This window comes from Anser anser, assembly GCF_964211835.1.
Source record: "Anser anser genome assembly, chromosome: 1".
Classification (NCBI taxonomy): domain Eukaryota; kingdom Metazoa; phylum Chordata; class Aves; order Anseriformes; family Anatidae; genus Anser; species Anser anser.
The window spans coordinates 79,908,473-79,930,671 of record NC_139720.1 but is presented as its reverse complement, the minus strand read 5'-3'; the positions used below and the strand labels follow the sequence as shown (position 1 = coordinate 79,930,671).

The 22,199-nt window shown below is 40.1% G+C and overlaps 1 protein-coding gene across 9 annotated transcripts in view; it reads right to left on the bottom strand.

The window, feature by feature from the left end:
• The window catches only part of LOC310892651 (solute carrier organic anion transporter family member 1A2-like), a 53,078-nt gene that overhangs the window by 10,108 nt on the left and 20,771 nt on the right, over positions 1 to 22,199 (bottom strand). For 6 of the 9 annotated variants that reach the window (XR_014578290.1, XM_083820730.1, XM_083820723.1 and 3 more), the window contains 4 exons: positions 6,811 to 6,917; positions 5,516 to 5,657; positions 3,584 to 3,716; positions 1,618 to 1,724 (listed from right to left, as the gene is read on the bottom strand). Coding sequence is in view for 8 of the 9 variants with exons in the window: in XM_083820730.1 (XP_083676856.1) it covers positions 1,618 to 1,724; positions 3,584 to 3,716; positions 5,516 to 5,657; positions 6,811 to 6,917 (489 nt within the window). In the remaining variant the exon portion in view is untranslated. Of the gene's footprint in view, positions 1 to 1,617; positions 1,725 to 3,583; positions 3,717 to 5,515; positions 5,658 to 6,810; positions 6,918 to 7,964; positions 7,984 to 9,562; positions 9,887 to 12,515; positions 12,566 to 22,199 lie in introns of those variants that run through there. The other 3 variants (XM_083820726.1, XM_083820727.1, XM_083820729.1) reach the window with 3 other exon arrangements.

The following is a 22,199-nucleotide window of genomic DNA, read 5'->3' as shown; positions in this document are numbered from 1 at the left end:
GACATGAGGACCTATGATTTCAAGGGTCTACATAGGCAGTGAATGGCTGTATAATTTAGAAAAAATGCTTTACCTACCTATACTTTATTTTGTGCATTTATAAAATGAAGAAAACTTTATATTTTATATAATTTAAATTTTCAAATTTTCATTTGAAATCTTCAAATGAAAAATTAATACCAAGTGCTATTAGGCATACCCTTTTCTTAACTTACCCTTGTGAAGATGGAAAAATTTATGCCTAAAGTGACATGCAGTCTTGGAACACTTGGAGGCCACATCCAAGTGGAGACAGAAAGCAACAGTACAATATCACTGTGGTTTGATGTCACTGGGTACATACAATAATACAGCAGTGGGATTCTGCTTCAGCACACATTGATGGAACACAAAATATAGCAATGAACTGTGAGATTCATTCCACCTAACTTTTGCCACCTACCAATCACTTAAGCCTCCAACAGTCAGTAGGTTCATCCAGGAAGTAATCTGACCCAACCTACAACAGAGAGCATGAATGTCCTTACAGCAAGGGACACTGTCTGCAAAGACTCTGTAGTTTCCTTTGATGAATTATCAAGGGAGTCTAGAAAGACAGTTCAGACTAAAGGCTTCCTTTTGAGGAAGATTAATCCCATCCTCAACGTGAGGATTTTGTGCATGATTATTTAATTTTTGTCTCTGACTCTTCTGACTTCAGACTAGTTACTTTTATAATATATTATATTATTTCATATACTATTGCTAGTGCACAGGCATGTTTCAGTCTCCCAGATAAATTTCAGTATAGTTTATGTTATTTTCTCTTTTCTTTAAAGAGACATGGGAGCTAATTTTTTTTGCTTTATCTCTGTTTCTCATTCTTTTATTCCTCATGTGGTACAGCAAAATATATACATGTGGAAAGAGAGAGATAATCATAGAATCATAGCATATCCTGAGTTGGAAGGGACCGACAGGGATCATCAAGTCCAACTCCTGGGTCCACACAGGACCACCCAAAAATCAGACCCTATGTCTGGGAGTGTTGTCCAAACACTTCCTGAACTCTGGCAGGCTCGGTGCCATGACCACTGCCCTGGGGAGCCTGTCCCAGTGCCTGACCATACTCTCAGTGAAGAACCTTTTCCTAACATCCAGGCTGAACCTCCCTGATGCAGCTTCATGCCATGCCCTCAGGTCCTATCTCTGATCACCAGAGAGAAGAGATCAGCACCTTCCCCCTCCTCCTCATGAGGCAGCTGTAAGTTGTGATGAGGTCTTCCCTCAGTCTCCTCTTCTCTAGACTGAACAAACCAAGTGGCTTTAGCTGCTCCTCACATGTCTTTCCCTTTCCTTTATGTTCTTTTTATACTGTGGTGCCCAAAACTGCAGACAGTACTTGAGGTGATGATGCACCGGCAAAGTAGAGTTGAACAATCACTTCCCTTGACTGGCCAGTAATGCTGTGCTTGATGCACCCTAGGATATGTAAATTTCCTGATCTCTAGTTTTTATGCCTGTAAATGTATGAATCAAAAGTAGAACCCTGGAAAAAAATGCTAATAAAAAATTCTATTTACTTAAACACTATAAAAAGTGAGGAAAAAGTAATAGTAAACATGGGAAGAGTCATACCTGTTGATGGTTCCTCTGCAGGTAAAGAGAACAAGCTTTGATTAACAAAGCACAGAGGCATGACTGAAGAATTCTCCAATGGTGAAACGCTGCTTTCAATATGATACCTGTTTGAATCGAAGTAAAACATGTACAGATTAAGAGCAAATATATCAGAACAACCTCATAAATCTGTTCTTCAGTAATGAAGCTACCTTAAAGAAGGTGTGCAGCTATAGCAAGAAGGAAATTCACTTCAAAAGTTAATTCAGCATTTGTAACAGACCAAAGAAGGATGAAAAGAATTGTAGCAAGGGACCAACACAGTGTTGGGATAGGTATCTAGTATCCACCATAATTGTGTAACAGATGCTTCAGGAGTTGATGAAATACCCCAGTGAAGCCCCTCATAACATCTTCTCTCATATTCTTCTTACATTCTAGTCCAATTTACACCATAAGCAGAGGGTACCACCAAGATTGTCAGAGCCAGAGCCATACCACATTGGACATAACAAGATTAGAGGATTTTTTCCTCAAAAAAAAAAAATCCTCACTGATTGGAATACAGACAAGCCTAAATTATTATTTTGTTAAGCCAAGCAAAAATAGTGAAAAAGTGGTTAAAGAATCACTATGGTCTGTAAAGGCCTTGCCAACACAGCAATCAGATATGATCTGTCATCCAGGCTCCAGACCAAAGACACTGAAAAATCCATCTAAAAAGTCATCTTGTATTGCCCCTACAAGCAGATAAGATGTAGTAGCATAATGTGACAGTATCACAGACCACTGTTTCTTAAGAAAGTCTATGCAAGAAGTAGCACAAGAAGAAAGGCAAGGCACAGCAAGGCAAGACAAGGAAAGGTGCCCTGCACAGGAGTGACTGTCCACGGGAATGATTACTGACTTTTGAAGCTATCTCATAAGCAAAACAAAACAAGCTGCTGTACAGCTGTCTTACCATACTCATGTTCAGCAATATCTCTTTCATTAAGCAGTCCTATTCCAGTGGGAGGCAATGGAAGGATCACAGAAGCTGCTGTGAGCTAACCAAATATGGTGGTTTCACACTAATGTCTAGCTAATCTCCACCATGCCACTCTCTCACTCCACCTCCTCAAAAGCACAGTGAGAGAAAATATGATGATAAAATAACTCATGGGTTGAGATTAGGACAGATAGATAAATCACCAATTACGTCTTAAGCAAAACAGACTCAGCATAGGAAGATTAATATAGTTTATTGCCTGTTACTAGCAGACTAAAGCAGTCAGAACTAAAAGCAAACTAAAACACGTTCCTCTCCATCCATCCTCTTCCACTTCCTCCCCTGACTAGCACAGGGGAACATGGAGTGGAGGCTGCAGTCAGTCCCTAACACTTCCTCTCCGCCACTCCTTCATGGTCCCTCTCTGCCCCTGCTCCACGTGGGGTCCCTCCCACGGGATGTCATCCTTCCCGAACTGAGCCTGCGTGGGCTTTCCACAGACAGCAGCTCTTCAAGAACTGCTCCAACATGGGTCTGTACCATGGGGTCCATCCATCAGGAGCAAACTGCTCCAGCATGGGTCCCCCACAGGCGGCAGCTCCCCCCAGACCCTCTGCTTCTGCGTGGGCTCCTCTCCATGGGCTGCAGCTCCAGCCCGGGGCCTGCTTCTGCAGGGGCTCTCCATGGGCTGCAGTCTCCTCCAGGCACATCCACCTGCTCCACCACGGGCTCCTCCACGGGCTGCAGTGTGGAGATCTGCTCCGTGTGGGACCCATGGGCTGCAGGGGGACAGCCTGCTCAACCAGGGGCCTTTCCACAGGCCACAGGGAACTTCTGCTCCATGCCTGGAGCATCTCCTGCCCTCCTTCTGCACTGACCTTGAGGGATGCAGGGCTGGTTCTCTACATTTTCTCAATCTTCTCTCCCAGCTGCTGTTGTGCAGCCCCCCTACTACCAGAACCTTGCCACAGGGGCCCAATACACCAAAACACTCACCTTCCAATTAGGAAATGAGGAAGTGATATCAAAAGACATCCGAATGACATAACTGTGCAGCCCAAAGCAATTATTCTGGGTCTGTGAAGCTTTCCTCCAAAGTAACTCACAAATGCTATCAGCAGCAAGTTACCTGCAAAAAGAACATGAATCGTGTTTACAAACCAAGGCAACATTTTACATTTTGAAGTCCAATGCAATTTTGTTTGTATCTTGTTAGCTCAACATCAGTTACTTTTCTTCTCTTGTAAAAACTGTAACTAGGCAAGGAACTGGCTAAGCAATGCAGTAATTCCTTTCTAATTGTTGTTTTCTTCTGGAAGAGTTACACCACATGGGAAATACATAAGAATAGAAAGCAGTATGAAAAAGAAATTGTGGTGGAAGAGGAAACTTTTGACTGCACCTATGTAGAGAAGAAATTTCTCACCACTTTACATACAGACAAGACCCAGAGCTACAGCATAATAGTTGCTTTGGGAAGTTATTCTCCTAGGATACTCTATTTTGCAACGTGTGGAAAATATTGATAAACATGAGATGAATACCAAGAAAAGAGTTAAATTTATTAAATTTATTAAATTGATATTAATTTCAGTAATAGTTAAAGAGGAATAAAAACAATAGATTTTGTATCTAGTCCTATTTAAAAATACAAATGAGCTAAAAAACATCCCCACTTTCACTTCAGAATCAGTTGATTTGCTATACTCATTACTGTTGTGCAGCTAAGAGAAAACTCAAGCCTCATGTTAGGAATCAGGTCCCATAACAGTAACGGTTTATTAATTGTACAACTACTCATTTTATGATTTTTTTTTTTATCAAAAGAACAAAACCATGTATATGACTGGAGAGCATAATGCTCTGAAAGAAGATAGAATCTTCTTTTTGTGTGTATGATTGCTAGAGAGACTTCATTGAACCAGTAACTTAAATGACACTTAAAGACATACACTTGTACAGTTCTCTTAATTAACCTGTCTCTGACACATGCATAGATTTTTAATCATTTTAAATATTAATAAGATTATTCACGGTCTCTTTTACATCTTTGGAGATAAGAATGCCACAATTTGCTATAGAAAAGGGTGTATGAAAGGATAATTTATTTAAAATATTACCCTTTTACATACCACATCAATAATCTTGGCTATTTAATGTTTCTTAAAGTCTCCTTCATATCAAAAGCAATAATATATTCTGGATATACAGTCTTTTTTTGATTCTATGATTCACGCAGCAGCATGGTGTCATGAATAGTTTCTTCTACTTGTACATACAGATATAGAAGACCAGGGAAGGGGATGAAAAGAGCCTTGCCTCTCCTACACACATCCCCTGAGGGTCTCTACTTATATGGATCTGACGCTATAAAGTCTTTTGTTTGGCTTTTGTGGCAACAGCAAGACATTACCTGTCATTTGGCAGTAAAGCTTACTGATAGGAGGGGCACTAACAGTAGAACTGGAAACTTTCTTTACAGTTGTACAGGTATGAAAACTTAAAATACTCCTGAGTTTGAGTAAGGAAACAATCCACTCCAACCAACTTTGAGGCCACTGATTAAAATGACTGTAAAAGTGCTAATATGACCTTATATTCTAACTGAGTTGATAAAATCATTCTATTTTGTTAGTTGATTAAAAAGCTTATAATATACTTCTGTTTTGTTAGTTGTTCTGTCATATTGTAAGAGAATGCAAAAATTAGCTGAACCAGCCTTTAATCCTAACCATCCTCAATTAACTTGCCTTGTTAGTTTCCAAGACACTAAATATATAAGTACCAGCAGAGACAGTAGAACAAATTGGTCATTTTGCTGTCACAAACAGCAATTGGCAGATTAATACAGACAGGAGAGTCACTAATACATGCTCAGCCAACATTTTATAATTTCAAGGAATAACAAATAATAAAACGATTGATTACCAATTTCAAAGCTTCCATTAATGATCCCCACTAAAGAAGCTGGAATATTAAATTGTTTCTCTATCTGTGTGTACATGCTGTTCATATAAGCACCAGACATTGTTTTACCAACAAATGCAAGTGATAGCGCCAGCAGAAATACCTAGGAAGGAAAGAGAAGAATATGTGAAGAATTCAAAATTATATATTTAGGAATTTACAATGTTGTTTATCCACCAAAAGTGTGCTTCTGGGTTAAACAATTTAATAGTCCCAATACTCTGACATGCGAATAGAATGCAAATAGAAATGTTCAAATCCCATCAGCTATCTTTGTGCACAGACTTATGGCTTCACTAAACCAAAAAAATGAGGAAAGATTTTGTTCTTCTCCTGCTCCGAGTCACCAACATTGTCTTCAGAAACCTTAAACCCCCCTTCCCCAGTCAAGACAGGTACAGCACAACCTCTCCCACCGTGTGCCTGCTGCAAGGTTGCCATCTGCAGGACTGCACAACGTCTGCAGTCAGAAGGAAAAAGACCGGTGTGCTGGATGCAAGGATCTTCACACTCTTTGCTCATCTGAATGACAGAATTCTTGCAGGATTAAGATCGTTGCCTTTGATAGAATTATTTGGTTGAGTAGCTGCTATCCTTTCTCAGTAGAGGTCATGAGACCATTTCAAACATAAACAGTAAATAATGTGTTCTCTTTTTTACAGTAACCTGGTAGTAATTGACAGTGGGGAAAAAAAAGAATATATGCAGTAGTATTCAAGTCCTTTTAACTTAAGGGTTATTCATAAACATTATTTATGAAATAAAATGAATAGTATTTTTAAATGCATCTACTGCAAATGCTAAAAAGCATCAGTAATGTATTTGAGCTTTGACTTCCTATTAAAACAAGCTATTTTATATCTTTTTATAGAGCTTTTTGACTACTAAAATAGTGTGGGATATATCAACAGCCAGTTTTTTACTTTCATGTCACAACTGGCTCATTTCACGGTTTTATAAAGGAATAGGGGGATTACAGAAAGTAAAGCCTAGAGGCATTACAGAAGATCAGGGGTGGAGATTCAAAGCAGCAGTCAAGCATACCTCCAACACAGCACACAACATAAAGTTCAGGGACATAAAAAGCAACATATGTTTGGTTACAAATTTTCTTGACCTCAATGGTTAAGGCATTACAGATAAGGAAAGAAGCAGACTGTTCATTCTTTTAGTCTAGATTTTAACTCCTACTGAATGACTGTAAGTGCAAACAATTTTGGTTGCATTCATAAAAAATTGCTAAAATATTTCTGTACCTTAAGCCTGGAAATACCGCAGAATTTGTCCTCTGCATGTGGTTTCTCAACTTCTTTCATGTTGTCTTTCTGAAGTGATTGCAATATCTGAAACTGTCTAATGATTCCTTTACAGTGTTGAAAAAGACAAAAGAAAAACAGAAAAAAATTTGTACCATGTTTGCAAAAGAAATCCCATTCCTTCTAAGATATTTGATATTTGAGCATCTTCCTTAAATAATTACAAAATGGATTCTAACAAAACTGGATTCCAACAAAACCTACAAGCCTATGTATATTTTTTTCTAATTGATAAAATTTGACATACAATTATCAAGAACATAACAGCTAGTTTTTTCTCATCAGGTGGTATCTCTCAACAGTGTCAGCAGTGTAATCTCATCACTGTCCCACTGCTGGTAGTGAGGAATTCAGCAGGATGAGACCTGAAGGAAGGTAAAAGTACGCAGAAAGCACTGAGACAGATGCATGAGACTGGATTAAAATGGTGGAAAAAAAAAAAAAAAAAAAAAAAAAAAAAAAAAAAAGCATTCATTCTCTGGTCATAGGCCAACCAGTACATAAAGATGGATAAAAGACACATTCGTAAGGCAAGCTAGTTTGTCTGTAATACTGCTTTTCAGTCTTCTTCACAAGCATTTGGCACTGCCCGCTGTGGGAGGTGGAACTACAAAGACCTACCTATATATCTGACTGACATATACTTGTCTCTATGGTCTTCACAGTATCACACAGTATCACAGATTTCTAGGTTGGAAGAGACCTCAAGATCATCGAGTCCAATCTCCGACCTAACACTAAGTACTCCACTAAACCATATCGCTAAGCTCTACATCTAAACGTCTTTTAAAGACCTCCAGGGATGGTGACTCCACCACCTCCCTGGGCAGCCCGTTCCAATGCTTAATAACCCTTTCGGTAAAGAAGTACTTCCTAACATCCAACCTAAAACTCCCCTGTCGCAACTTTCGCCCATTCCTCCTCGTCCTGTCACCATGCACGTGGGAGAACAGACCAACCCCCACCTCTCTACAGCCTCCTTTAAGGTAACTGTAGAGAGCGATAAGGTCGCCCCTGAGCCTCCTCTTCTCCAGGCTGAACAAGCCCAGCTCCCTCAGCCGCTCCTCATAAGACTTGTTCTCCAGACCCCTCACCAGCTTGGTCGCCCTTCTCTGGACTCGCTCGAGCACCTCCATGTCCTTCCTGTAGCGAGGGGCCCAAAACTGAACACAGTACTCAAGGTGCGGCCTCACCAGAGCCAAGTACAGGGGCACAATCACTTCCCTAGACCTGTTGGCCACACTGCTTCTTATGCAAGCCAGGATGCTGTTGGCCTTCTTGGCCACCTGGGCACACTGCTGGCTCATATTCAGCCGACTATCAACCAATACTCCCAGGTCCTTCTCGGCCAGGCAGCTTTCCAGCCAGTCATCTCCCAGCCTGTAGCTCTGCTTGGGGTTGTTGCGCCCCAGGTGCAGGACCCGGCACTTGGCCTTGTTGAACTTCATACAGTTGACCTCAGCCCATCGCTCCAGCCTATCCAGATCCTCCTGCAGAGCCTTCCTGCCCTCGAGCAGATCGACACACGCACTTAGCTTGGTGTCATCTGCAAACTTACTGAGGGTGCACTGGACGCCCTCATCCAGATCATCGATAAAGATATTAAAGAGGACCGGCCCCAGTACCGAGCCCTGGGGGACACCACTAGTGACTGGCCTCCAACCAGATTTGACTCCATTCACCACAACTCTCTGGGCCCGGCTATCCAGCCAGTTTCTAACCCAGCGAAGCGTACGTCAGTCCAAGCCCTGAGCAGCCAGTTTCTTGAGGAGAATGTTGTGGGGAACGGTGTCAAAAGCCTTACTGAGGTCAAGGTAAACCACATCCACAGCCTTTCCCTCATCCACCAAGCGCGTCACTTTGTCATAGAAGGAGATCAGCTTCGTCAAGCAGGACCTGCCTTTCATAAACCCATGCTGACTGGGCCTGATCGCCTGCTTGCCCTGCAAGTGCCGCGTGATGACCCTCAAGATAATCTGCTCCATGAGCTTTCCTGGCACTGAGGTCAAACTGACAGGCCTATAGTTCCCCGAACTATAGTCTTCATTATATGAAGACTATATTCATTATATGAAGACTATATATATGAAGACTATAGTCTTCATTACTATGCCTGTCCTTGCCACCACAAAAGGACATTTAATTCTGTTCTGTATGTTCTGTTGAGCCACCCCTTCTTCCACTGGCATCAATGTAACTGTAAATTTTAATAGAAATCGCATTAAAGCCTAGTTTCTTTGCATTAAAATTAGAAATAGAAAAAAATAAAACCCGAACCACCAGACCAGCTTAAGTTCTGAACAAAACAAACCAGACTCCATTCCACTTTCCCCCTCAACATATGCAAAAAAAAATCCTTCTTTGTCTGAATACTTCTAGTTGTCTCCATCTCAGCTGGGTGGTTAGAGATTCTGGTACTGCTAAGCCACCTGCTTTCTCACACATCTTATATATTTCCCAAAAAATATTTAAAGAAGAAGACATATATTCTAGAGACTTGGAATATACTGACCTGTAAAAGCCCCTACGCATCTGTGGCTTACCATGCAGAAGAGTTAAATGGAGAGAAAAAACATCAGTTTAAGAACTCTAAGGACTACCATGAAGTCTTCATTAAATCCAGTTATTCAATACAGTTTCCTGCTGCCTGATGGAGTAAGCCTAGGAAAACCAGGGCAAGTCAGAGCCCTACCTTACAGCCAGGATGGATACAGGTACATTTCCCCCTTTTCGTCACCCTTTTCAAAGTGCTATCTTGTGGCACTTGCTCTTCTCAGTGTTTCCCACTTCATGGAGCCATGGCTGGGAAGCAAGCTATCCTTGACAAGCCTGCCAAAAGGACTGAATTGCCCTTTCACGTTCTTCAGCCCAACACCCTCCCAGTCAATCTCTTCACACACTGATTTCTACAACAATGTTAATCCTCTCAAATGCATTTCTTCATTAACTTGATTCCTGGCAAAATCATGGGCATTAACTCTTTCTATAGCCACCCCCACATTTTCAGTCTCTAAAAGAGGAATGCATTATCATAACATTCCTGAAAATAATAAATTTAAAATTAAGTGTAGTTGTTCAGCAGCTTGGACAAATGACTCAGGTCTATAAATAGATTGCATTTCTGGTTTGTTTAAGGACGTGTAGTCATGCTGTGTTCAGCCATCAGTATTAAAATGCACTTACACAATTTTGCACTTTCTCTGCAATTTGGCATAAGAGCTCATATCCCAAGGAGTCTTTTATGCCTTAGATTAATATTAATATGCATTATAAAGATTGTAGTCCATTTGACATGCCAAAAGGTGAGTAGCAGAACAAAGAATGCAATCCTATATACTTGTCCTCTTCTGCTCTTTGGAGTTAGCAATAGGATTCTGTCCCCTACTGTACCAGACCCTGCATTTCTCTAATGCATACAAGGAACATCATCTGGCTATACAGGTTTGGATTCTGGTGCTAAAGTTACTGCTTCTGAGTTACTCCCTTTCCTTGGGGCATCAGAAACATCACACTACTCCTCATATGATTACAGAAGACAGAATGGGAATATTTGTTTTTACTATTATCTCCCTTCAAAGCATAAATTATTGCAGAATATATATATATATATCAATCCATTTTTGACTGGGAATATGATTAAGACTGTGAACTGAATAACAAAATAGACAGAATTATGAATTCCAGCTATGTTCCTGACGTTGCTTTCTCCTACTTCAAAATATTTTTGTGGTAACACTTGGTCAAACAGAACTGATGAATCATAGAATCATTAGGGTTGGAAAAGACCTTCAAGATCATCTGGTCCAACCACTACCCTACTACCAACGTCACCCACTAAACCATGCCCTAAGCAGCAGGCCCAACCTTTCCTTGAACACGCCCAGGGATGGTGACTCCACCACTTCCCTGGGAAACCTGTTCCAATACCTGACTACTCTTTCTGAGAAGAAATGTCTCCTAATTTCCAACCTGAACCTCCCCTGGCGTAACTTGAGGTCATTCCCTCTAGTCCTATCACTAGTTATCTGTGAGAAGAGGCAGACCAGTGGCTCCCCACAACTTCCTTTCAGGCAGTTGTAGAGAGCAATAAAGAAACACAGACTTATAGCCTATCAAAGAGATGTAGGTGTGTAAATTGTCCAGTTCAGGTGTGTTTACACCACACTTTAAAACCAGTTTAAAGCTCAGACTACAATTTCAATCACTAAAGCTGAACCAACAGTGTTCTACCTCCCTTCTCCCATCTACGTGCTCTCTTCTGTGCATTCCTGATGTTGTTTTTTTTTTCCTGGACTCTTCTGTAAACCACTAGTGCATTAAATAGAAAAAAATCTAACAGCAAAAAACTGCTTTTCATATAGTGAACTTATTCATCTCACTAAGCGGCTAAACATGTGTCAGACCTACATAAGGAAAAGAGCAGGAAGAAAGTGAAACCAAGAACATGAGAAGAGAGGAGAAACTGAGGGTGAAAGCAGAGTAGGAAAGGATGAAGAGTGCCCATCAGAGCACCAGTGATATAGAATCATAGAATCATAGAATCATAGAATCATAGAATCATAGAATCATAGAATCATAGAATGGCTTGAGTTCGAAGGGACCTCAAAGGTCACCCAGTTCCAACCCCCCTTCCACAGGCGGGGACACCTTCCACTAGATCAGGTTGCTCAGGGCCTCATCAGGTGATATGTTATGTCACCTTGGGTGATAGGTTATGTCATCTCAAATATTTGTGGGACAATGGTCTCAAGCCCTAACCTAAGCTGCTCAGGCCTGCCCTGAACACAGCTTGCCTCCTAGAATCAGCACAGTTGTAAGGAAATATGTCCTTTGTTGAACATCCATCAGTATCTCTTCAGCCAACAGCAAGATGAGAGGCAGCTTATGCTACAAGGATATTCAAGATCTTATTCCTTCCACTTCTGGCCTAAGTTTGGAATGCATTTATGGCAGGCTAAGCAGTTAGTTTGCAGAAATGCCACAACAATTTACACAGTGCATAAAGAGCTAAAGAGCACAATGTGGACAGTTTAGGTACAGGCTACAGTTATGAACTAGGTGCACGAAGGACTGATGTAATTTAGGCTAAAAAAAAAAAGAAAAAAAAAAATATATATCCTGTATGGATCAGAGCAGGCATATTCTGTGTGGCTGACAACAGCAAACATGCTACACCTGAGAGACGTGTGTTTGGACCTCTCTGTCCTACACATATCCATAAATAAGTTAAAGTTTTAAACCACAAATAACCTTACTAAATAAACAAAAAGTAGAACAAAAGATGTGCAAATATCTGGATTTAAAGTTCTAGGAAGCAATATTCTGCAAATTGCCTTCCCTGATGCCAAGGGAACATCCTATTTCCAGTTTAAAATGCATCTTCCATTTGGCTCAGTTTAGTCATATGATTAAACTGGTAAGTCCATGTTTTGTTTACAAACAGGATTAAAAGTCACAAGCTAACTAATTATTAGCAAATATAGTATCTGTCAGAACTTTTAACTAATTTATCTTTCTAGTTGCAAAAAGTACTTTAAAATCGTGTTTTGCTAAACACAGTTCAAACTGTTACTCAAATGCAAATATCCTAATGTTGGATTGAGACAAAAGAAAAGATTCTCAGGGCAAAACAATTTTATACTTACAGTTTTGAGAAGGTTTTCAGAAGAAATGACTGATATTATACACTTAACCTTCAACCTTTATTCTAAATTGTTAAAAATTAACCCAAGTGTACTTAATTGCAGATTTTTTGCTTTTGCCAGTTCCAGATGCACGTTAGTGAACTCACCCAGATATGAAAAACACAGGCTTAAAAAGTGTACAAAACTGTGCATATTTACAAGTTTAGGCACTGTCCAAGCAAAGATTGACATGAGGTCAGACTGAAAAACAGGAACAAGTCTGTATTTCTCACATCTTGAGAGGATGTTTAAGCCCTGAGTTGCTAGATGGAAAGCAGCACAAGCATAATCCCTGGCTTCTTTTTGCTGTCTTGGAACTATTTGGAAGAAAGTGTAGCCCTTTCCAGTCACTATAAAGTACTTGCCTCTAAAGCACAGTGACATAACCTCACTCTTTCCAACATCTCCAGCTGCAGGTCTTTAGTGGTTCTTCTTAGTATAACAGCCTTTCTGAATCTTTTTTCTACGTATGTAAGTTTAAATATATGCTGAATAACTTGTGCGCTGTTAATTCTAGAACGAGGCAAAAATCCTAATACTTAGGTACTTCTATATTCACTAGGGGTATCCTTTCTTTTGGGACTGTTGTTGAGTCATGATGGTTCACCATGAAGAAGAGAAAGATTAGAAAGCTGCCCATGGTCACACAGCCACTGTGGCTGTACTGCAGGTTGAGTGCTGCTAGTTACTGATTACTGGATGTTACAAAACCAAGGAGTAGTTTGACCAAGTGAAATGCTATTGTGAAAAAGAAAAACAGGTCAAGTGACTGCAATCAAAGCAGGTAGACACCAGATGTGGGAACCATCAGAGAGATACTTGAGTTATTTGACTATTGGTGCTGAAGCAGGTTTCATCTGTGACCTCATCTGTGTGTCTTTTGAGGACATTCATGTTTGCCTCCCTCACAAGAATAACTACATATGCACATGAAAACCCCACAAAGTCTACAAAATGTGGTGATGGTGGGATTGGTATTATTGAACTCCTGGCTTTGAACACATCCTCCTAGGACAGTGTTTCTCAGCTTTCTTCTAGCTGGGGGAGCACAAAGCTTTCCTGAAAAATCCTTCTGAACTAACATATGCCTTTCAAGGTTAGGCAGCTGGAAGTGGAGAATTAGCAGACCAGCAAGGTCTCACATACTTAGAAGTATACTACTGTACTGAAAAACATTTTAATTTGAAATATCACTAATATAACTAGCTTTTAGGCCATCTAGGCCTTAAACAGTTAATTTTTATGGTCATTCTGTAGACCGTCTGTTGATGGCTTACAGACCTCTGGTAACTGAGAACCCCATCCTGCTCAGTGCTGCACCAGAGCATGAGATGAGGCATTTTTCCCTGTTTTTTTCTTAGAAGAAAAATACACAATGGTAAATTATTGATAGCATGTCTTCTCAGTTCTCACACACTAGAAAATTTCTCAAGTAAAAATCTATTAGCTTGCTTCCAGTATGAGAAAATTCTCATTATCCCTCAGAAAACATATATTTCACAAGAACTATAGCCCTGCTTTCTGTCCTTTCTTCATGATCTCCAAAAAATCACATATGATGGCTGTCTGTACTGAGATTTTGCTTATACAGTTTAAATAAAAGTAGAAACTGTTTGCAGATGACACCAAGTTAGGTGCGTGTGTCAATCTGCTCGAGGGAAGGAAGGCTCTGCAGGAGGATCTGGATAGGCTGGACCGATGGGCTGAGGTCAACTGTATGAAGTTCAACAAGGCCAAGTGCCGGGTCCTGCACCTGGGGCGCAACAACCCCAAGCAGAGCTACAGGCTGGGAGATGACTGGCTGGAAAGCTGCCTGGCAGAGAAAGACCTGGGAGTATTGGTTGATAGTCGGCTGAATATGAGCCAGCAGTGTGCTCAGGTGGCCAAGAAGGCCAACAGCATCCTGGCCTGTATAAGAAGCAGTCTGGCCAGCAGGTCTAGGGAGGTGATTGTCCCCCTGTACTCGGCTCTGGTGAGGCCGCACCTCGAGTACTGCGTTCAGTTTTGGGCCCCTCTGTACAAGAAGGACATGGAAGTGCTCAAGAGAGAGTCCAGAGAAGGGCAACGAAGCTGGTGAGGGGTCTGGAGAACAAGTCTTACGAGGAGCAGCTGAGGGAGCTGGGGTTGTTTAGCCTGGAGAAGAGGAGGCTCAGGGGTGACCTTATTGTTCTCTATAGGTACCTTAAAGGAGGCTGTAGAGAGGTGGGGGTTGGTCTATTCTCCCACATGCCTGGTGACAGGACAAGGGGGAATGGGCTAAAGTTGTGCCAGGGGAGGTTTAGGTTGGATGTTAGGAAGAACTTCTTTACTGAAAGGGTTGTTAGGCATTGGAATGGACTGCTCAGGGAGGTGGTTGAGTCGCCATCCCTGGAGGTCTTTAAAAGACGTTTAGATGTAGCCCTTAGTGATATGATTTAGTGGAGGTCTTGTTAGTGTTAGGACAGAGGTTGGACTAGATGATCTTGGAGGTCTCTTCCAACCTAGACGATTCTGTGATTCTGTGATTCTGTGAAATTCTTCTTCCAGCTTTGATTTCCTTAAACGAAAATCTGAGGTAAAGTATTATTTCCCAATAAGATATTTTGAAGTTTTTCTTGCATTTTATATTTTTCCCCACTTTTATATTGCTGCTTTTGGAAAACAGGAAAATTAAAAAAAAATAAAAACTGTGAGAAAAGAAGAAAATACAAAAGCAGTGGTCCCAGTTCTGTCCAATACTGTTTTGTGTTCACAGAAGATAGTACTATGAAAAAGTAATACTGAACAGGGTTAGAAAATGGCTGAGTATAAAGCTGCCTTAACTCCATGTGATCACCCTTGCTTCTCTTAACAAAACAGCTAAAGGTGATGAGAGAAGACATTGCTCACCCAAATGGCAGTTGTTCAACAGTGTATGTCAACAGCATTATAATATTAATTCAGCTGTAAAGTGACTTCTCCCATGTATCCCTATTAGGTGCAGCAGCCTTCCATGGCTATGCCTTGGTTTTTGTAGGAGAGAAGTCTCAGTGTCATTAGAGTATTACCCTTGCTTTCGCATTAAGAATATCTTAACTTCAGTAGTCCCATTGTAATAATCAGCTATGAAAATCTGTCTGCAGGTAATCAAAAGACTTCATTAGGAGAGCGCACATGGAATTTGATATATAATATTTATCTTAACTGATTAGAAACCAGAACTGTAGATCTCAGTTTAATTGTTTTTTAACCCTTGCTTAGGTATTACAAGAGTTTAGTATGCCTGTCTTCTTTCTCACTCCATCCATTTTTTTATATTTCATCTCGTAACTATTTGTAGAATATATTATACATATACTTTATATTTAAAATTATATTTTTTACAAGGGTCATGATTTTGACTACAGAGATGATCATACTTTTTTAAATGTATTTATGTGAGCTACTGAGGTACGCGTATAGGTATTTCCATTATCTACAGAAAATAAGCAAACCATTGAAATAAAAAAACATTGTTTGGGCTTTTATTTATTTAATAGTTAAATAAATAACCACTAAATAAACTTTGAGGAGGTAGAAAATCATAGAAACACCACATACAGGGCTGCAATTCTACAGTTGCAGTAAGATTAATTTGTTCAATAATAGTTTCTGATCAGGGTGAATGAGGTTGAAGATTCAGACCCAGAAAAGGAATAACAATAAATGGAAAGCAAAAAATCCAGTCAAACAAATCCCTCCTGATAGTAAGCATTTAAAATTTTGTTTCAAATCATTCTCTCTGTATCAGAGAAAAACGAGTCAAGTGGCAGTTTAAGTGCCACCTTAAGACAAATAAATGCACCCTTTCCTTTTGAAATGAAAAAAAAAAAAGATAGAGGGGAAGAAGAAAAAATATACTATCTTTTTAAAAGCTGAAGTATCACTTTACTGTGATGGCTTTAATTACTGCACGCATCTGCTTATCTCGACTCACTTTTCAGGTTTAAATGCCTGTTTCTGGAAAGCCACACTGACCATTATAAAAGGTTTATTCTTGTACGTGCCACTCAGTTTTGATCTATTCACTTTAGCATGTTTGCAAAGAGTCTGAAAATAGGAACCTATGTGATGAACATTCTAAAAAGTTTAAGAAATTTCTCTTACTGATGTGCTTAGGTATGAACTTAATTTATATTTAAAAGAAAAATGAAGAAATAGGTGGTTCAAGGGCATATTCCTTGGGACACGTGTACATGCATACACACAACAACAAGAGTTATACCAAGAAGAGTTTACATTCATGAAAGAGTAATACAAACTTTCTTTCTGGTGGTGTTTTTTCCCATGGTACCATGAGACAGGAAGTGCTATTTGAATTATATAAATCATCGTTTCATGGAGAAAGGATTTTAGAGACAGTTGCTTACAAATGAACAAAGACTAGTAGTATCCATATATTTGGCTCTATAGCCCTAGAAGAAGGAAAAGCCTTGTACAGGGAAAACCAAAGAAATTATTCCATTGAAAATAGTGTTTTCCCAGAAAAAAAAAAATATATATATATATTTGACCAAAAATACATTTATTTGAATTTTTGAATAAATTCAATTTACTTGAATTTAGCTTTAGAATTCTACAGAGCTTTTATATTTTCTTAGACATTTGGGGAGCTGAAGGATGTTGAGGGAACACTTTTGTGGTACGTTCATACTCTCAATTTTAAAGCAGATATTTGAAGCCTACTTGTGTGGTCTGCGTGTATAAAAAAGTTGCCTGAAGGAATACATCCACAGGGGCCATGCCTGAGCACTTTAGTGAATGGACTCCCTCAACTGCTGTGAATTTTCAGTGGTTGGATGTGCTTAGATGCCACTGGGAGGCACTTACTGTACATGCCTTGACCTTTATAACCTGCTTTTGTTTCAGCACACAGGCTTCAGCAGTGGGACTGAGATATTGAATGAAGGTGAGAAGTCACTCCCAGATCTTCGCAAGGCATCAGCAACATGCATAAATTAAATAAATCTCCAAAATAAGTGGGAGTAGAGATATGAAATTTACATAAATTCACAAATGCACAGAGTCTTTAAATATTCAGTAAATTAATGTAAAATTCAGGAAGTGTGGAATTCAGTGTTTTTTTCTATTGTGACTAATTCAAGCATTATAGAGCATCCCTGATGTCTTGGAATATTGAATTCCCATCTTCTTGATGGGATTCCTCCTAAAAGCCCACATTTGTACCAAGTTCACTGCTTCCTACATTATTAGACCACCACTTCAGAAACTGAGAATATACATATTTTCTTCTATATGGACATATCTTGTTTGAGGGGCACTCTTATCATTCGAGTGTTCCAATAAAAGGAAAATACCTTGGGAGAGTAAAGTATTTGTATAGAACCAGAATCAGCTATACCCTATTCTTAGCAAGTAGTTTTGTTGAAGATCCTCATATAGACTCTCTAAATAGGTATCAGACAGAGACAGATATTTCCAGAGAGCAATTTATCCCGTCTTAAGACAGCTGTCTAAAATAAGTGGGAGGAAATGGTCTCTGGAGGTACTTCTCTTTTCCCTTTGACTTGAAAATCTGAAGAGCTAGCTTAGTCTAGATAACTAACTTTTAGACAGATAAAAATCAGGTCAGATGACACCTATCCTGTATCTTTCTGCTTCTTATGTCGTTCTAGATCTACACATCTTGGCCACAAAACAAAAAAAGGCTGTCATCCAGTGGCTCTCAGACTAAGGTCAGGACCCCCTTACAATTGCTTGTGCAACCTCACAGGAAATTCAAAATGCAAAGCCGATGTAAATTTTCAATTAAAAAGCAACAACAACTATTTCTCTTAGCCTAAATGTTACAAATAATGATGAATTACCTACCCAAGATACAGGAGTGACTTTTGGCCTCACTCTAAATATGGCAGATTGTTTTGGAAACACTGAAAACAAAATAGCTCTTTTCCAGCAGTGCAGTAGTATCCAACCACAAATGGAAGATAACTTGGGAAAAGCTAGAAACACGAGCTATGTCTCCACAGAGCTTAGCACTATAGCAATTCTGTGTTGCGCATCCTGTAGGACATAGCATGGTAAACCAGATAAGGATGTTGTGATACAGATTAGATTCCCTGCCATTTCCCCCACTGCCTCCAAGCTGGACCACAGTCCAAGCAATGCTTTTATCAGTGGTATCTCCTGAGATCTGCTTCCCTACTGCAGGCTTATCAGTAGACATAAGGGAGCTTAAAACGTTAGCCCTCGCTCATACTGACGAGAACAGTGGCCATTCATCACTGTTGTAGCTGCATAGACATGATTTTCCCAGTCAAATGGAGGCTAACAGAGACAACTTCTAACAAGAACAACACAGAATTTTATTCTGAGGGTTGTGCTCTGGTCTGGATACACACTGCCAAGTTAAACCTTTTAACAGGCCAGCAAAGCTGAGTCTGGAAACCTCACAAAACAGATTGTTTCACCACATTGCATTTGCTTTCAGCTGTTCATATAGCTCACAATAGCTGCACAGAGAAAAAATAAATAAATAAATAAATTAATTAATTAATTAAATGAACACTCCTCTCAAGATAATTTGGGAACCTACCCTCTCAGAAGACAGACAGGAAGGATGCAAAATAAAGAAAGATATAATAATTTAACTGAGCTTTCTTTAATCAACAATGTATTTATTCTGGTAGTTGTTATACTAGCCTGAGATATATTTTGGATAGCCACAAAGTCTCATTGGACCTTTAAGTCTCCTGACTTACAGAGAGCTTAATCAAGAAAGAGAGTAAATCAAGAGAGTAAAGAGAGTAAGAGAGCTTGATTTACTCAAGCTAGGAAAGCACCCATCTCCATTTAACAAAGAAAGTGGGGTGTTGTTTACCCCTGTATATGCAGAAGCACAGAAAGGCACGAGACCTTCTGCCCATTTTGACCCTGAATTCAGATTTAGTTTGAACATGCAGTACCACTTTCTTTCGTCTCACCTCATCAGAATGCATTTGTCAGCTACAAACTAAATGAAGATTCAGATCTATCTTCCACCTTTGACTCTGCCATTGACTCTGTGCATCATAGTTAAACTAACTATTTCAGTTTTTCCCCTGTAATACAACAAATTGTCATTTATAGCATGCATTGATAGATATGTGGAGATATTATCTATGTGCAAAACATAAATGATAGTTCATTTTCATAACTAAGTATATTTAAACTAGTAAGACTGTCATAACACTGTTTCTTTCAATAGAAAGAATCAACACATTGATTTCCATGTGTATGAATGAGTTTTTCTGGTTTTGTTTTAGCAAAACAGGTTCTTGTCTTTCAGCCTTGTGTCAAACTTTATAAACACATACAATTCTTCATTCTCCACAAAATTTGCCACAAGGCTAAAGACATTCTGTTACACAAACTTCTATTTTTAAATGATAGAAAATACAAATGCTCCAATTGTCAAAACAGTTTTTCAGAATCATAGAACCATAGAATATCCTGAGTTGGAAGGGACCCATAAGGATCATCAAGTCCAACTCCTGGCACCGCACAGGTCTACCCAAAAGTTTAGACCATGTGACTAAGTGCACAGTCCAATTGCTTCTTAAATTCAGACAGGCTTGGTGCAGTGACTACTTCACTGGGGAGCCTGTTCCAGTGTGTGACCACCCTCTCGGTGAAGAACCTCTTGCTGATGTCCAGCCTAAACTTCCCCTGCCTCAGCTTAACACCGTTCCCGCGGGTCCTATTATTGGTGATTACGGAGAATAGGTCACCTGCCTCTCCACTCCCCCTCGTGAGGAAGTTGTAGACTGCAACGAGTTCCCCCCTCAGCCTCCTCTTCTCCAGGCTGAACAGGCCCAGTGACCTCAGCCGCTCCTCATATGTCTTCCCCTCTAGGCACTTCACCATCTTCGTCGCCCTCCTCTGGACACTCTCCAACAGTTTAATGTCCTTCTTGTACTGTGGTGCCCAGAACTGCACACAGTACTCGAGGTGAGGCCGCACCAGCGCAGAGTAGAGCGGGACAATCACTTCCCTCGACCGACTAGCAATGCTGTGCTTGATGTATCCCAGGGTACAGCTGGCCCTCCTGGCTGCCAGGGCACACTGCTGGCTCATATTCAACTTGCTGTCAACCACAGCCCCCAGATCCCTCTCTGCGGGGCTGCTCTCCAGCATCTCGTTGCCCAGTCTGTACATATAGCCAGGGTTGCCCCGTCCCAGGTGCAGGACCCGGCACTTGCTTTTGTTAAATCTCATGTGGTTGGTGATCGCCCAGCTCTCCAATCTGTCCAGGTCTCTCTGCAAGGCCTTTCCACCCTCAGCTGAGTCCACAACTCCTCCAAGCTTGGTGTCGTCGGCAAATTTGCTCAAAATACCTTCTAGTCCTACATCCAAATCACTTATAAAAACATTGAAGAGGACTGGCCCTAAAAGGGAGCCTTGAGGGACCCCACTAGTGACCCTCCGCCAGCCAGATGTGAATCAATTACCTATGAAAAAAAGTTTAATACCTAATGATATACTATTGGGCAGTACCTCCTTTTTATAATACAAAGGGATTTGTTGTGTGTTCAGGTAATCAGCTTTTCACTAACGAGGCATATTTTCTCATGAACACACTTTAAGAGAAGTTAAAGGAACAAAGGTACTGTAGGTTGACTGTCAGTTCAAAGGCTTCAAAGACTCTCTGGAGTCTTTTCCTTTAAAAAAAATGACATTAACTGTGATTCATCAATCAGTGGTTTATGTAAGCTGATAGCATTTCACTTTCGCTATCCATCAAGTCCCCAAGTTTCTTGGTGTGTGATAATACACTTTGTGAGATAGCGTCACACAGATGGTTAGATACAAGTTACTAGAAAATGTTTAAAGATGATATGCCTAACCTAAGTGCACTTTGAACAGGGACCTCTTCTAAGAGAGCTCAGTCCTAAAAGGTGAGAAACATCCTCATCTAAGAGGGGAAGCTCTAGGGACCTGGGTGAACTTTTGGGAACTGGGCATATAGCTATGCATCTACCTGTGAGCATGGCTTTCCAGCTACAAACATCTCATTTTTTAAAACATGGGCAGTTTTTGGAGGATCTCCCTTTCTTGCTCAGAAAGAAGTTGCATGAAATATACATCCTCTTTTGACAAGGGAAATCAAAGAACTGACTTCAGATAACAATGTACACTTTAGACTCTATCATAAAAAATACTTTACCTCCACGGTGATGATTTTTATGATTCTTTCAAAAGATGTTTAATCAAATGCTGCAGGCTGTTATGAGTAGTATATAAGCCAGCAGGACAATATATGACCTGGAGCAGTGGGCTGTAATCACACATAACACCATGGAGAAGATAGTGAAGGTTATGACAACTGCTTATAAAATATTTTAGGAATGTGTTAACCGTTCATTGACATGAAATTATATGAACTGTTATGTTATAGTGATGTAAAATCATACGTAACACTGCCAAAGTTCCTATTTTTTCACACAACACCAATAAGCATGAACAATGTGGCAATGCAATAATTTTTGAAAAATGAAACTAGTCATTTTCAGCCTGGGGCACTGCATCAGGAAGTGGTATAGGGATTCTCCAAAGGGTAACAAAAGCAGGCCCACAGTCACTAGAATCATAGTCACAGCCAGAGTTCTATCTGGAGTTCTATCTAGAGTTTCTATCTGGAAATGTGTA